This window comes from Pagrus pagrus, assembly GCF_965226575.1.
Source record: "Pagrus pagrus genome assembly, chromosome: 3".
In the NCBI taxonomy this organism is placed as follows: Eukaryota; Metazoa; Chordata; class Actinopteri; order Spariformes; family Sparidae; genus Pagrus; species Pagrus pagrus.
The window spans coordinates 15,031,574-15,045,785 of NC_140187.1; the positions used below are offsets into that span (position 1 = coordinate 15,031,574).

At 38.8% G+C, this 14,212-nt stretch overlaps 2 protein-coding genes across 2 annotated transcripts; both read left to right on the plus strand.

Moving 5' to 3' along the window:
- Positions 1-206: 206 nt before the first annotated feature.
- On the plus strand, positions 207-7,311 carry nprl2 (NPR2 like, GATOR1 complex subunit). Its single transcript, XM_084348063.1, has 11 exons — positions 207-621; positions 1,804-1,895; positions 2,025-2,193; positions 2,304-2,412; positions 4,038-4,174; positions 4,400-4,497; positions 4,824-4,860; positions 6,377-6,470; positions 6,555-6,672; positions 6,776-6,918; positions 6,994-7,311. Exons 1-11 carry the CDS (start codon positions 541-543, stop codon positions 7,059-7,061), a joined length of 1,146 nt encoding a protein of 381 aa, XP_084204189.1. The 5' UTR covers positions 207-540; the 3' UTR covers positions 7,062-7,311.
- A 521-nt stretch (positions 7,312-7,832) lies between these two features.
- zmynd10 (zinc finger, MYND-type containing 10) lies at positions 7,833-13,629 on the plus strand. The gene is made up of 12 exons (XM_084349769.1): positions 7,833-8,039; positions 9,334-9,442; positions 9,527-9,643; positions 9,728-9,781; positions 9,943-10,095; positions 10,211-10,299; positions 11,066-11,160; positions 11,616-11,788; positions 12,195-12,320; positions 12,405-12,526; positions 12,639-12,764; positions 13,167-13,629. Exons 1-12 carry the CDS (start codon positions 7,951-7,953, stop codon positions 13,264-13,266), a joined length of 1,353 nt encoding a protein of 450 aa, XP_084205895.1. The 5' UTR covers positions 7,833-7,950; the 3' UTR covers positions 13,267-13,629.
- The last annotated feature ends 583 nt before the right edge of the window (positions 13,630-14,212 follow it).

Here is a 14,212-nt window from a genome sequence, read left to right on the forward strand (position 1 = left end):
GAAAAACACTGATCCCCACAAAAAATAATGCAATTGTAGATGTTCTGAGGTTGTGGAAGAAACTCACAAGAAATGCTGTGCTATTATTATTTGTCGTTTGTTGTGGAAAAAACCCCCCAATAAAAATGCATCCTTCACAATCTATGTAAATATTTAGGATGGCCGTCAGTTGCATTGATAAATTACGAGGAGCCCATGAACTCATCAATATTGTTGTTCCTCAGTCTGGTGTGCATGAATGTGCCGACTATTTGGAGAGTTGTTGGATAGTTAACTACTTGTTTGACAGCATTTTTGTCAAAGTACAGTGATAACACATTTTTTTGGACGTTGTCCAGACGTCAGACTTGCTAAACGTGTTTCACGGGAGGTCACTAGTTTGTTTTTCAACGTTAAAACTGGAAGCTAGCAGCTAGCTTCATATGCTAAATAACAGCTGAGGCAGACACAGTTCAGTGTCCTCTCAAACTGAAAGGGCTTGGTTAAAGTTAGTTAATGTGCTAAATTCTCTGTGATAAGGTTCATCTGACAGAAAGGCCTATGATGGGCATGACCACCCGGATAGAGTGTATATTCTTCAGTGAGTTTCACCCCACCCTGGGTCCAAAGATTACATATCAGGTAGGTGCAAATCATGATTGGAGTGGGGTTTAGCTTCATAGTTTACCATTTCTGACAAGTGGAGTCAAGAAAATGAGCACAAGTGTTTAACAAGTTACTGTGATCACCACCAGCATCGCAAAATTATCCGAGTTATGATGGTAAACCTTTGGTAGGAGAAACTTAAAGTACAGGGAAATGTAAGTGTAATATGTGCTGTTTTTTATTTTATAAATATATATATGTGGAAAACGTTTTCAAAAAAGTGTTTTCTAAATAATTATTATACATTTTGGCTAATAGATCCAGTGTTTGAGGTCAAATAAGGCCTCATGTCAATCTCAAGAGGTGTATTTCTTCACTTTTCAGCATAATATACGACAGTAATCAGCAGTGATTGAATGTAACTAGTTACATTTACTCAAGAACTGTATTTAAGTCCATTTTTGAGGTACATTTTCCTCTACTTTATACTTCCACTCCATTACTTTCTGTAGGCAAATATTGTACTTTTACTCCACTGCATTTACTTGATGACTTTAGTTACTTTGCAGATTGCACTCTGCATCATTTTTAAATCAAATTATTTGATCAGCGATCGGATCAAAAACAAAATGACACACTGATTCAGATTATAAAAAAGGCTGAATCTCAGATCACATAATTGGCCAGGTCAACTATCGGCCAACCCTTACAGCACACAAGTAAATATACGTATAATTTACTCTTACTTGTACTTTCCAATACTTAAGTACATTTATTTCCAGAAAATTACTTTTGATACTTAAGTACATTCGATATCAGATACCGTAGGATACTCAAGTACTCTTCATATGGATGACTTTTACTTCGACCAAAGCAATAATTCAACACGATATCTTTACTTTTACTCCTCACTTTTTATGACACAGGAGATCACTCTCCATTTCTTTTAAAAGACATTAAAGCGTATCCTGAAGTTAATTGTACATAGATTTGGATCATATTTGTCTGAATTAACCTCTAAAAGTGTTTTAATTTGTCACATCCTTCAAAAACATGCACTGTAACCTTGAAACACAATCAGTGATGGTACACAGGTATTTAATCAATCTTCATATTCTTATGATATTGACCTTGGAAGTGAAAGTACATGATCCTCTTAGTGTTTATTGTATGGGATGCATTTTGTCATACAGTGTCCCCTATGTCCTCTCTCTACAGGTCCCAGAAGAATACATTTCACGGGAGTTGTTTGACACAGTTCAGGTTTATATCATCACCAAGCCAGAACTGCAAAACAAACTGATTACAGTGTATGTGAACTAGCACTCCTCTTCTGTGTCTTTACCATAATTCAATTGTTTTTCACCTTGAGATCTGTGTTTTGTATGTTGTTCTTGTCTGCTATCAAACTCTCCTCTGTGCTCTTTATGTGATTTTAGCACTGCCATGGGAAAAAAGTTAATAGGGTGTCCTGTGTGCATCGAGCATAAAAAGTACAGCCGAAATGCCCTCCTGTTTAACCTTGGCCTCGTTTGTGATGCCCAGACCAACACATGTGCCCTCGAGCCGATTGTCAAGAAGCTGTCAGGGTACCTCACAACTCTGGAGGTAGTGAATAATCCATGTTTACGTCTGTACTCATCACATGTGATTGCCTGATAGTTGATAGTTGTATAATTTTGAGTAATGAGTCTTCTTAAATCTCTTTTGTGTTGCAGCTGGAGAGTGGCTTTATATTCAACGAGGAGAGCAAACAGAAACTTTTACCCATAATGTCGACCTTGTTGGAAGAACTCAACGCCACAGGAGCCTGCACTTTACCCATAGGTATTAGTTTGTGTTTTACTGTGTGTATTCCTGTTGTATCTGTGGCAAACAACCACCTTTGTCTTTAAAACACATCCTGAACATGGTGGTGAAATATAAATTATGTGTGTGCTACAGGTCTAAAGGACTAAAAGTGTATTGAGAAAGTCTCTTATTCAGCTGCTCGTTTTGTTTGTTTGAGGATTTGTTGCAGCAGCACCGACGTCGCTGACCAAAAGCCGCCCAAATTGAATTTAATAATACTTTGGTTTGATTGAAGTCCCAAGACACAGTGGTGCTGCTGTGTAAGCAGTTGTGTAAAAAGTGTGCTGCAAATTTTAGTTCAAACACATGCTCAATTATCATTAATGAGGCTTTTTTTGGAGTTCAGAGCCGGGCTGGTTATGGTAAGTTCATGTAGTTGTCAGGATTTTCAATAATAAGAATAAAAATGAAAATAATGATAATACAAACAATAATACATTTCTTTTAATGTTGACGTTCACATTCCTGAAATGGTGTGAGGAGAGTAATACATTTAATTTTAAAACCCATATTAAAGAAAAGGGAAACAAGTATAGGTGCAAAAGATTTATTTACAATATAAACAAAAAGGAAACACTAAAACTATGAAAAAACAAACTTCTTCAGAAATAAAGAGGCTGATCTGTTTTCAACAGATGCGAACATAAGGAGTTAAATTATATTCAAGGCGAAACTCGAGATGAAATATCACCACCCTCCCTCCAAAGAAGACAGTACCTACCGATTACACTGTATACCACACAAGCACAAGGTTGCAACCAACACGCAGCAACCGCTGCCATCTGGCCCACTGGCACCCTTGTGAGTCTCTCCTCAGGCCTAGTGCTGCATTCCAGACAACTCGGGACTTGAAAATGTCTGTACTTGTATTAGAAAAAGTAAAATGTAACGCTACTCGAAGTTGGAATTCCTTCTTGTAAACTCAGGACAAATCCATCTGCCCCGACCTCATGGGAGAGCAGCTGTCTGACGTCACACGAAAATGTCACCACCCATGGGAAGGGGGAAGGACATGTTTGGTGATGAAATGTTTAGGTATCTTTCCAAGTATGAAAGGACAGTAAGATATAATGTATAATGGCGTTTGTTACCTCATGTGTCGGCTTTCCTCCTCTTGTTTCGTTTATACATGCAACAAGGCTACTCTGCTGAGGGTTCAGTTTTCTCGCTCGGGACATCATTTTGTTTGTTTGTTTGTTTGTTTTCTTTATTTTCACTTTATTGCATATAGCCCCTGACGTTGTTTGTAACGCAGCATTAAAGCCTCCACGCCTGCATTGGTGAGGGCATCAGTTGTGATCCGCCGCACACTGTAGGCATGGAGGTGGAAAAGGGCAGAAGCTGGAGCAGAGAGGGCAACACACAAGCACCCACAGCACTGTGGCCTTAACAGCGCCTTTCGTGGCACTCAGGGTCACCTTACATCATAAAAATCATACAATTAAAGAACAAAGCACCAGTGATAAACCATCAGTACAGTAAAAACTAACAAAGCATAGTTCAGCAAATTAGTTAGACAATGGCAGTGTGGTAAAAAGGGGATGTAACCTTGTTTGAAAAGATCTCATCTAGTCTCTTTTTCTGTCTTGTGTCTGTCTCAGACGATTCCAACACCATGCACCTGAAGCTGATCCAGCTGCGAAAGGACCCTCCGATTGTCCAGGAGTACGATGTCCCTGTGTTCACCCAGTGCAAAGACCATTTTATCAAATCTCAGTGGGATCTCACCACTCAACAGGTAGGTAGGCCCTGTGGCTGATATCAAGGTATGTCTTGATAAGAAATGTGCCACAGTTCCTAGAAGCACCAGGAGAAAGATTAGAGATTAAAGGCCTGTTATCAGCCGTACTGATATTCGTTTTGGATCACATCTGTGATTTTATGTGCAGGATACAGTGCCATGTATTGGTACAATAAAGTATTATTGCTGCGATAACGTTCGTCTGTATATTGTCTGCTACAGATCCTGCCATATATCGATGGATTTAGACACATCCAGAAAATCTCTGCTGAAGCAGACGTAGAGCTGAATCTGGTTCGCATTGCTGTGCAGAATCTCCTGTGAGTACATTTCAGTGAATAAAGGGCAACACACACCAGCAGCTGCTGACGCCTGTCAAAACACCCTCATCCACTGTTTCCTATCTACAGTAAGCCCACACACCGATAGTGTCTTCAGATAAGGTAGTTGTGAGGCACTTCATGAACTTTTACACTATTTCTCAGTGTTCATGGCTGTGTGCTCTTCAGGAAAGCCATCATTTCATCACATCTGCTGTTTTCTAATTATGCGATGCTTCATGACTCTGCTAGTGTCTGCTGAGACTTTCATTTCCAAAATAAACCAAAGAGGTACTATGAACTGAAATCCTCCTTTTCCTTCGCAGGTACTATGGTGCCGTGACCTTGGTTTCCATTTTTCAGGTAATAAACCAAATCCACACAGCAAAACATTGTCTGTGAAATGAGCGTCAATGTTGTGGTGCTGCTATTTTGATGGAATATTATATTACGGGCCACCAAATGTTACAAGGAAAAGTCGTAATATTTTGTGTTCAAATCTTAAGTTTATGAAAAAAATGTAATATTTTGAGAAAAAAGTCGTTATTTGGGAAGCCTTAAAATTCAGGTCATCCACATTTTTAATTTTGTTTGGTTTATCCTCACCTTAATAAGTAAGGTTCAAGGTGATGTACAGTATTTGTTATTATACAACAGAGTTGTATAATGAAAGTTTGTAATTCCTTCATGCTACACTAACATAGAACATACACAGTGATTTAGGCTATAAATGTATATATATATACACCCAGGAAATGGTTCTGTTGTGAAGGTAAACAGCAGCAAGAAGCATCCAGCTCAACATCAGGTAAACACTGTCCATCAACTTTGACCAGGTTGGGCACAGAGCATCAAATACGTGAACACAGTGTCCACCTCTTCTCATCCTGCGAAGACGGCCGTGAATGCATTTAAAAAATGTTTTAAAAAAATGTATGATGTTATCTTGAGATGATGACAAGTTAATTATGCTGTCATCAAAACAAAAATAATCAATCCGTTAACAAAAGAAAACAAAAGGTCATTCATTCTTATGACTTATCAGAGATTAGCAGTGTCATGCCAGCATGCATAGATGGCATCTTGACAACTGTAGCAACTGATTAAGCTGAAAATGTCAGATCAAGGACTTATTATTGATCAATGCATTACTGACAGTACTTCAATCTTCCTTATTTTTTTATATACATACTTGATTATACCATAGATGTTGGTAGTTTCTGTTCCTGTTCGCTTATGCCAACTAAAACCCCTGTGGTCGTAGCCTACTGGACAGTAGCACACCAGTTTAAAATGACCACGCTATGCAAGTCTTTCTTTTACAATCATTGCCCATAATGTAAAAACCCTTATATCAATTTTGTTGTGAAAACTTACAACAAATGCCTTATTTTCATAAAAACTTTGTACACATTTGTTTTCTTATGATTAATTATCTTGTGATCTCAATAAATCTGCCATTTGTCTCCTCGAGGTAAACAAGGTAATTATCCGATTATCATGAGTTTTGGCTGCTTCTACCATGAAAATAAAAAAATAAAAAAACCTCGAGCGTGAGAAAGAGTTATCAACATGGGCAGGGCTGGGAGAGGGTGCCAAGACACATCTTAGGACACATAAACACATAAACACATAATTCACATACGCACACTGTTATGCTGTATTAGCTAGCATATTAGCCAGGTTTTCTAGGTTATCTAGCTATGAGCTATAATTTGTGTAGCATCACAGACACTTTTGAGACAGAAATGTTGTATGTAGAGGACTTCTCTTTTCTCAAAATATTACAGCTCTTACAAGTGGCCCTAATTCTCTGTCATAACTATTCAAGGATCCATTTACTTTGTTGATTGTTTTGTGCTGTTTTACCTCCCTTCAGTACTCTAATGTGTACTGCACCACCCCCAAAGTCCAGAGCCTCATAGATGACAAGTCCATCCAGGAGGAGTGCCTCAACTACGTCACTAAGCAGGGTAACTATGGGTCACAATTGTGGAGCAAAAGTGTTGCTTTGTATTTTATTTTGTGATTGCATCGTTGTCGTCTTTCCGTGTCAGGTCAGAAGCGTGCCAGTCTGAGAGACGTGTTCCAGCTGTACTGTGGTCTGAGTCCAGGAACCACAGTCCGAGACCTTTGCTCTCGCTACTCGCAGCAGCTTCAAAGAGTTGATGAGAGGTCAGCGTCCATCTATTTATCAGTTTCTGAAAAGACTTTATGATTATAGAAAAGTCAGGTCACAGTGACATTTATTCCCATGCCTGTCTTGTCACGTGTTCAGGAGGCTGATCCAGTTTGGGCTGATGAAGTCTCTGATTCGACGGCTGCAGAAATATCCTGTGAAGGTGATCCGTGATGAGAGGAGCAGGCCGCCTCGACTCTACACCGGCTGCCATAGTTATGATGAGATCTGCTGCAAAACAGGCAGGTTTTAAAGCTCTCTCTGTTTGTTGACAGATGGGTGAAAACCAGTCTGCTGACAGTGTTATCATTTTACAGGTATCAGCTACCAGGAGCTGGATGAACGCTTGGAAAATGATCCCAACATCGTGGTGTGCTGGAAGTGATGTGAATGAACTGAAAACAGACTGAAAGATACAGAGATGCCTCAACCAAAGATGCCTTTAGTGAGAGGAGAAGCAGTGGGGAGTGAAGTAGTATTTTGTAATTTTTATGTTAGATGTTTCTTTTCTTTTTTAACTAATATCCTCTTCATCAAGAATTGACAGTTCTGTTTTGGTCAAGTAAGGAAGGTGATATTTATTAATATTGTACAAAAGAAAATCTGTGATTAATAAAAGAGATTATACCAAGGTGTGACAGTGTTTTCTAAATGCAAAAAACGTCTATAATTTTACATTTGATATCATTTTGTAGCCATTAAAAAGATTTGCGCACCGAAACAACTGGATACAGGAAGTCATGTTATCCGATTGTTATCTAACCATTCATTTTAGTTAATTTCTACCTTAGTACTGTACTGTATAGACTTGTAGTTTACATGTGTAATTAATGTCTTCAATTCAGAGGGAAATGTACTTTTTACACTACATTTATTTGACATCTATGGTTACTATTTGATTAAGGCATTAGCGCATCAATAAATACTTTGATTTTAATACTAGAGGCACATTTTGGTAGAAATTGTAATGTTGTGTTTTTACAGTGTGGCAGGGCTGTTGTCAATGGTCTGGATACCTCCTCCATCATTGTTCATTTAGACCACTTCATGCTCAGCTATCTGTTGGTGTTACTTGAAGAAGCACCGCCCCTCTCTGGCGGCAGGGAGGTACTGCGGTCTGTGTGCGCTCGGTTTACTGTAACCATGACTACCAGCAGTGCTAACGACGGGTATCGCTAACAGTAGTTAACTTCAGGAGCAACTTCAAGTGAAGAGAGAGTGAAACTCATTTCATTCGGACTCGATAGCTTGTTGAGTAGTTTCCTAAAAACAAAATGGACACGTCGGTAGTTTTGCCTGTCGAGGCAGAGGGGTTTGTTCAAAGTCTGGAAACTTTCCCTCTCAAGGAGGTGGGCTCTGCGAGGTAAGATGCAGCTGCTAACTTAGTTAGCTACAGCTAATGTTAGCAAACTGTTAGCCAGCTACATCCCTAAACACGGTAAACTGCTGCTGTGTAGCAGGTGTTGACACGACAAGATGTTTGAGAAGAGACTTGCTTCTGTTTCGTTCTTCAGTGGTAGATAGAAGAAGTACTTTAAAATGTAAGTAAAGAAGTTGTACCACAGTATAGAAATACCCAGAGTACAGTACAGAAGTATTATCAGCAAAAGATACTCAATTAAAGTATCAAAAGTAAAAGTACTCACCATGCAGTATGGCCCATCATAGATAATATAATTGCATTTTTATAATTACTGTAATTTTTTTTTGATGCACATCAAGGTGCACTATGCAGTTTTGGGGAAGAAGAGTAAGATCTTTGTTGATTTATTTCTATGCTTATACAAACTAAATAAACAAACTCTTTGTTTTCATGACTGAATAAACTGTATAAACAAACTGACCTTAAAGGACAGCACTATTTCATACTGTTTTACTTTGTTTATATGTGGCGGACCCTGCCACCTTTCTAGCTTCAAACAGTGTATTCGGGACTTTATCTTCCTCTGAGAACAGCTTGTTTATTCAGTTATGGAAAAAATCAATATTTCTGATTTTGTATTGTTACCTTATTAATATTGTAAATATAAAATTATGAGTTTGAATTTCTTCTCCAAAACTGCACAATGACCCTTTCATGATTTACTTATAAACTTCTATCAGGTAGCTTGCGAAATCTGATATTAAACTTTTATTCATTGATTAATCTGTTGGTTATTTTCTTGAAAAATCCAGAAAAATAGTGCCAGAACCCAAGATCAGATGTCATGTTTTTTCCACAACCCAAAGATATTCATTTTGCTGTCATTGATGAGAAGATTGTCAAACTGATTAATCGATTATCAGAATAGTTGGCAATTAATTTAAAAGTTGACAACTTATTGCTTAATAATAACAACAAGGCAGTTCAAAGTGCTTTACACAAGACTTAGAAGTAAAATGAGCAAGATATGAATTGATAGACCCAACTTTAAATTGACTTAATCAAAAAATTAAGTTCTGAGCATCGATTTAAAAGAACTGAAGTCTGAGCAGACCTCAGGCATGTCTGGGAAGTTTATATCAGATATTTAGTACATAGAATGGATGCTTCTCCATGTTGGCTTTGACTCTAGCGACATTTATCAGACCAGACAGTTTTGGACAGTTCATAAAGTAGCAGATCATTAAGTCTAACACTGAACAGTTTCATGATTTTTCTGTGTGTGTGTTGACAGGTGGTTCAGGCAGCATGAGTACATTGAAAAACTGAACATGCAAGCGATTCTGAATGCTTCTGCCATGCATGATGAGTTTGTCAAGGAGCTCCTGGTATCATGTGGAAAGGTGACTACTACCCCCCTGCTTATGAAGTTAAAATGTCCGTGGCATTTAGACAGAAATCTAACAATATCTAATCCCCCTGTCTAGATACCAGTTCTGGTCCATGAAATGATCCTCATTGAAGTGTGGAAGCAAAAAGTGTTCCCTGTCTTATGTCAGCTGCAGGACTTCAATCCCAAGAATACATTTCATCTTTACATGGTGGTGAGTGCAAAACGAGATGGAACATGATGATCAGCTTGTAGCGCTCATAATTGATTTAATGTTTTCTTTAATGTCTGTCCTTAGATCCACCATGAAGCCACGATCATAAACCTACTTGAAACGATAATGTTTCATAAGGTCAGTGTGTGCAATTATGCTAATCTGCAGCATAATTTATATAATCTGAAGCATGGATGTGATCACACGGTTAGGCGGTTTAGACTCTCGGCTCTTTCTGTCTCTAAAGATTGTGTAGAAGTTTTATGTGATGTGTTAAAAGAGTTTTGTGTGTTGTGTAGGATTCATGTGAGGCAGCCGATGAGTCTGTTCTTGACTTGGTGGATTACTGCCACCGCAAACTCACGCTGCTGGCCAGCAAAGCGATCAGGGAGGGCGTAACGACTCATGACCAACACAACCCTACAGGGAAAGCAGTTGTTTCCACTATAGAGGTACGAGAGTGTGAGATTATTGCTGCTTTTGTTGGTTTATTTGTTCAGACTGTTGCAGAAGAGCCTTTCTTTCACTTCAATCAATAAGCCACATCATTCTTTTCACTTGGTGAAGGAGCTGCAGGCGCAGAATGCTGCACTTGAGTTTGAAATCTCGCTGAAGGCTGTCTCTGTGCTGCGCTACATCACAGATCACACCGAGAGGTAGGGCGGGATCTGGGATTTGGAGAGAATCTGAGAAATCTTTTCATGTTTTCAAGCATTTACACATCAAGCTATACCACTGCATTATTTTCTTTTAGATGCTAAGAGAGCTGCTGACTAATAATTTGATAATTTATCAGTTATCTTTATGAATCATTTTCTTTATAAAAGATGAGACAGTTGTAAAAACAAATGCCTTAGAGCTCCAGTGTGTAGGATATAGGGGTATCTATTGGCAGAAATGTAATATAATATTCCCGATTATGATTTCATGTGCATAATCACCTGCCACTAAGAATGGTAGGGAGCAGGGTCCTCTTCCATGGAGTCCGCAATGTTTCACCACTATTTTTCTACAGTAGCCCACAAAGGACAAAACAAACACTGACTCTAAAGAGGGCCTTTTGGACATGGGTATTCATTTGGTTGCAATGTGCAAGCTCGCCACTAGATGCCACTAAATCCTACGGACTGAATTTTCAAACCCTGTTAACATCTTCAACTTGCTTATGTTATCTGACCAACAGTCTGAACCCCACAGATATTACATTTCTAATAATATTAAACAGACACGAGGAAAATTCTCAGATTTCACAAACTGGACTCAGGGAGTGTTTGCAGGCATTTTTGCTCAAAAATGGACGGTTTGCAATTGTCAAATCAGATAAGCTGATTGGTTTTCTGTTAAATGACCATTTATTAATTTACCAGTTGTTTCGGCTCTACTTCTGACAGATGGAGAGTGCATTTTGTTTTCTCTTTACAGTGTCAGTGTCATCAGTCGTATGCTGTGCACCCATAACGTGCCCTGCGTCCTGGTTCAGCTGATTGACTGCTGCCCTTGGAGTTGCTGTAGAGAAGGTATATTAAACCCTGCATGAATATGCAATTCAGTTTCATTTCATTCAACCTTTATTTAAATGTCAAAACATAGAGCGCATTAACCTCATTTTCAATTATGCAAAGAGTACACTTAAAACAGAATAAAGACACAGAAATAATTAACAACACCAGAATACAGCTAAAACAGTTGCATTCAAGAGTGGAGCAGTTTGTAGTCATGTGTTTAAATTGATCCATCAGTGCAATTGTGTTAAGTCTTAATGTGTGTTGTATAAGAAGGTGAAATATGATGGCTTGTTGCCATTAAGGGTTTTATGAATAAATAGAAACCAATGCCTGTCATGTCCTACTGTTAGAAAAGCACACCCAGCCTTTTCACAGAAAATGCAATGATAAGTGTAATAGCTGTCACAAGCTATTGCTTGTTTTCTTTTGCCTAATAATTTGCTTCCTCTTTATCTCTCCAACTGAAGGCGAGGTAGAAAAGTACATAAATAGCAAATGGCAAAAGATTCCTGTTGAGGACCGTTTGAAGATAACAAAACTAGATGGTCAGGTCTGGATCTCCCTTTTCAATCTGCTGCTGAGAGAAGACTGCCAGCGGAAATATGACTTCAACAACTTCAACAAGAACCAGCTTCTAAAGGTACACTGCGAATGTTGACTGACTCTTGTAACTCTTGTGAGAGTCTTGTATTAACTGCTTAAGATATTATATTTAATAAACGTGTAACTTGAATTTTGATTTCCATCACCGTCCAGGTGGCTACTGTACTGTATATTATCTGTAAACTGAAACTTAGGAAGTGTGTGAGTGCCAGATCATTGTCCTCCAACTTGTTATAACACAGATTCCGAAGATTGTTTTGACTAAGATGTTTCCTCCTATTATACGCTTTCTCATCCTCTTCCTGTGCATTAATTATATAAGCAGAGAGCCTTGTGCATCCTCCTGTTATCACACTGTTTTTTAAAGTGTGTACTCTGCTTAACCCATTGTAGAAAATTGTGATGGTGTTGTTATTCCTGCTGTTGTGTTATTTGTGCTGCAGCTCCGGGGTTTCCTGACCGAGGTGTTGATTGATCAGCTGCCAAACCTGGTGGAGCTGCAGCGTTACCTGGCTCATCTTGCCGTTACCGACCCTGCACCTCCAAAAAAAGAGCTCATTTTGGAGCAGGTACGCACTCACAAAGGCCTACATATCTCTAAATGTAATAACTACACCCCTGTGCATTTACACTCAGCTTTGCTTTATGTATAGGTCCCAGAACTAAGGAACCACATTATGAGGGAGAATTCTGGGAAGTGGAAGGCAATAGCAAAGTATCAAGTGAAAGAAACGTTCAACCCATCTGACAGTGACCTGAAGCTGCAGGCACAGAGGTAATACTGAAAACAAGTCTGAATAGTGAAGGTATAGAGGAATCAACTCCCTCCATTTGCACTGTGTTTATTATCAAGATACGGTTTTGTTTTTTGTTTGTTTTTTTACCAGGTTGGCCCAGACGTACAACTTAGATGTGATGGAGAGTTTACTCCCAGAGAAGCCAAAGTGTGGGTCCTGTGGCAAAGAGGCTGCAAAGAGATGCTCTCGATGTCAGGGAGAATGGTACTGTCACAGGTAAGACTTATGCAAGTCCAGCAGTAATGCAGACGCTGTACTGGACTGTCTTGGTGAAGAGGGAGCTGAGCCTGAAGGCCAAAGCTCGCGATTTACCTGTCGATTTACTTTCCAACACTCACCTACCGTCACAAATTTTCTGGAATGACTGAAAGAATAATACTGTGGATTTAAGCTGCATAAATTAATCATCTCAGATGGCTTGAAAACACCAGCGACCAGCTCCTCTGGGCTACGTTGTTTAGCCAGCTCACACTTAAAACATCCAGAAAATGGATGGATGGATATAAGCTTTTGTTCCTACTACAGACATCTGAACCATGACCATCAGACATAGTTTTCTACACTACATTTTCTGCTGATGTAAAGTCTTATAAAGATCATCTTGTGTTTTTTTTCCAGAGAATGTCAAGTGAAGCACTGGCCTAAACACAAGAAAGCCTGCCAGCTTATAGCCGAGGCCACAGAGAAGATCCAGAGGGACATGCAGTTAAACAGCTGAGAGAGACACTGTTACAGCTCATGTATTGACTGGTGGCAGATGGAAGAGGGACTCTGGAATTGCAAGATGGGAGAACAAATATGCATGTGGATGATGCAGATTTCACTTCCTATACATTTTAAATAAGGGATCTTCTGTCTTTTAGTGCTGGAAAAGTCTATGCCTCTTTACAGACACTTTACTAAAATGTTTGCTCATGGTATAACCTTTGGTATGTTGTTTTAACTGATTATTTATTTCTGTAATAAAATCTTGAGGGGCTTTCTTCAGTCATTTTTTATATCTACATTTTACACATGTGATTTGTATCCAACACAGTGGAGCTGTATTCCAGTGGCAAATAAAAATGCTTTAATAACTCCCTCTATTGTGTCTTCTTGCTCAGCGCTATAAAGAACAAAAGCATGTGGGTATTTTCAAATGACCACCTGTGCTAAAATGTAATATAGTACACACATTTCAATATATATTAAAAAACATGTACATTAGGGTCAAAAAGTCTGAGCATATTATGACATAAAAAATATACATATAGTCATTTGTCATATATGTACATATATACATCTTACAATGGGTTTTTTTTTTTTTACATGTATTGTCTTACATAGTCAAATAGTCACTTATTAATACACACCTGGTTAAAATGTAATTGTGGTGTCTGTTCTTGGTTAATGTTGTGTGTGATGTGCAGACTTTACCCTCTCTGAGAGTTGGATTTCTGCTGAGGACCTGCCCTGTCAGTAAATACATGACAGGATTGGCTCTAGGATTAAGCACTATACACATATTTGACATTTTGCAGTTAATGTATGTATATTTGAGGTTTTCACAGCTGTGGTATATTAAAGCCAGACAGACTGGTTGGAGGGGTGGGGGGACTCTGCACGCCCACACAGCTGCGCTCCGGACTCAGAAGCACCCCCTATGTGAAAACATCCCGGATGTC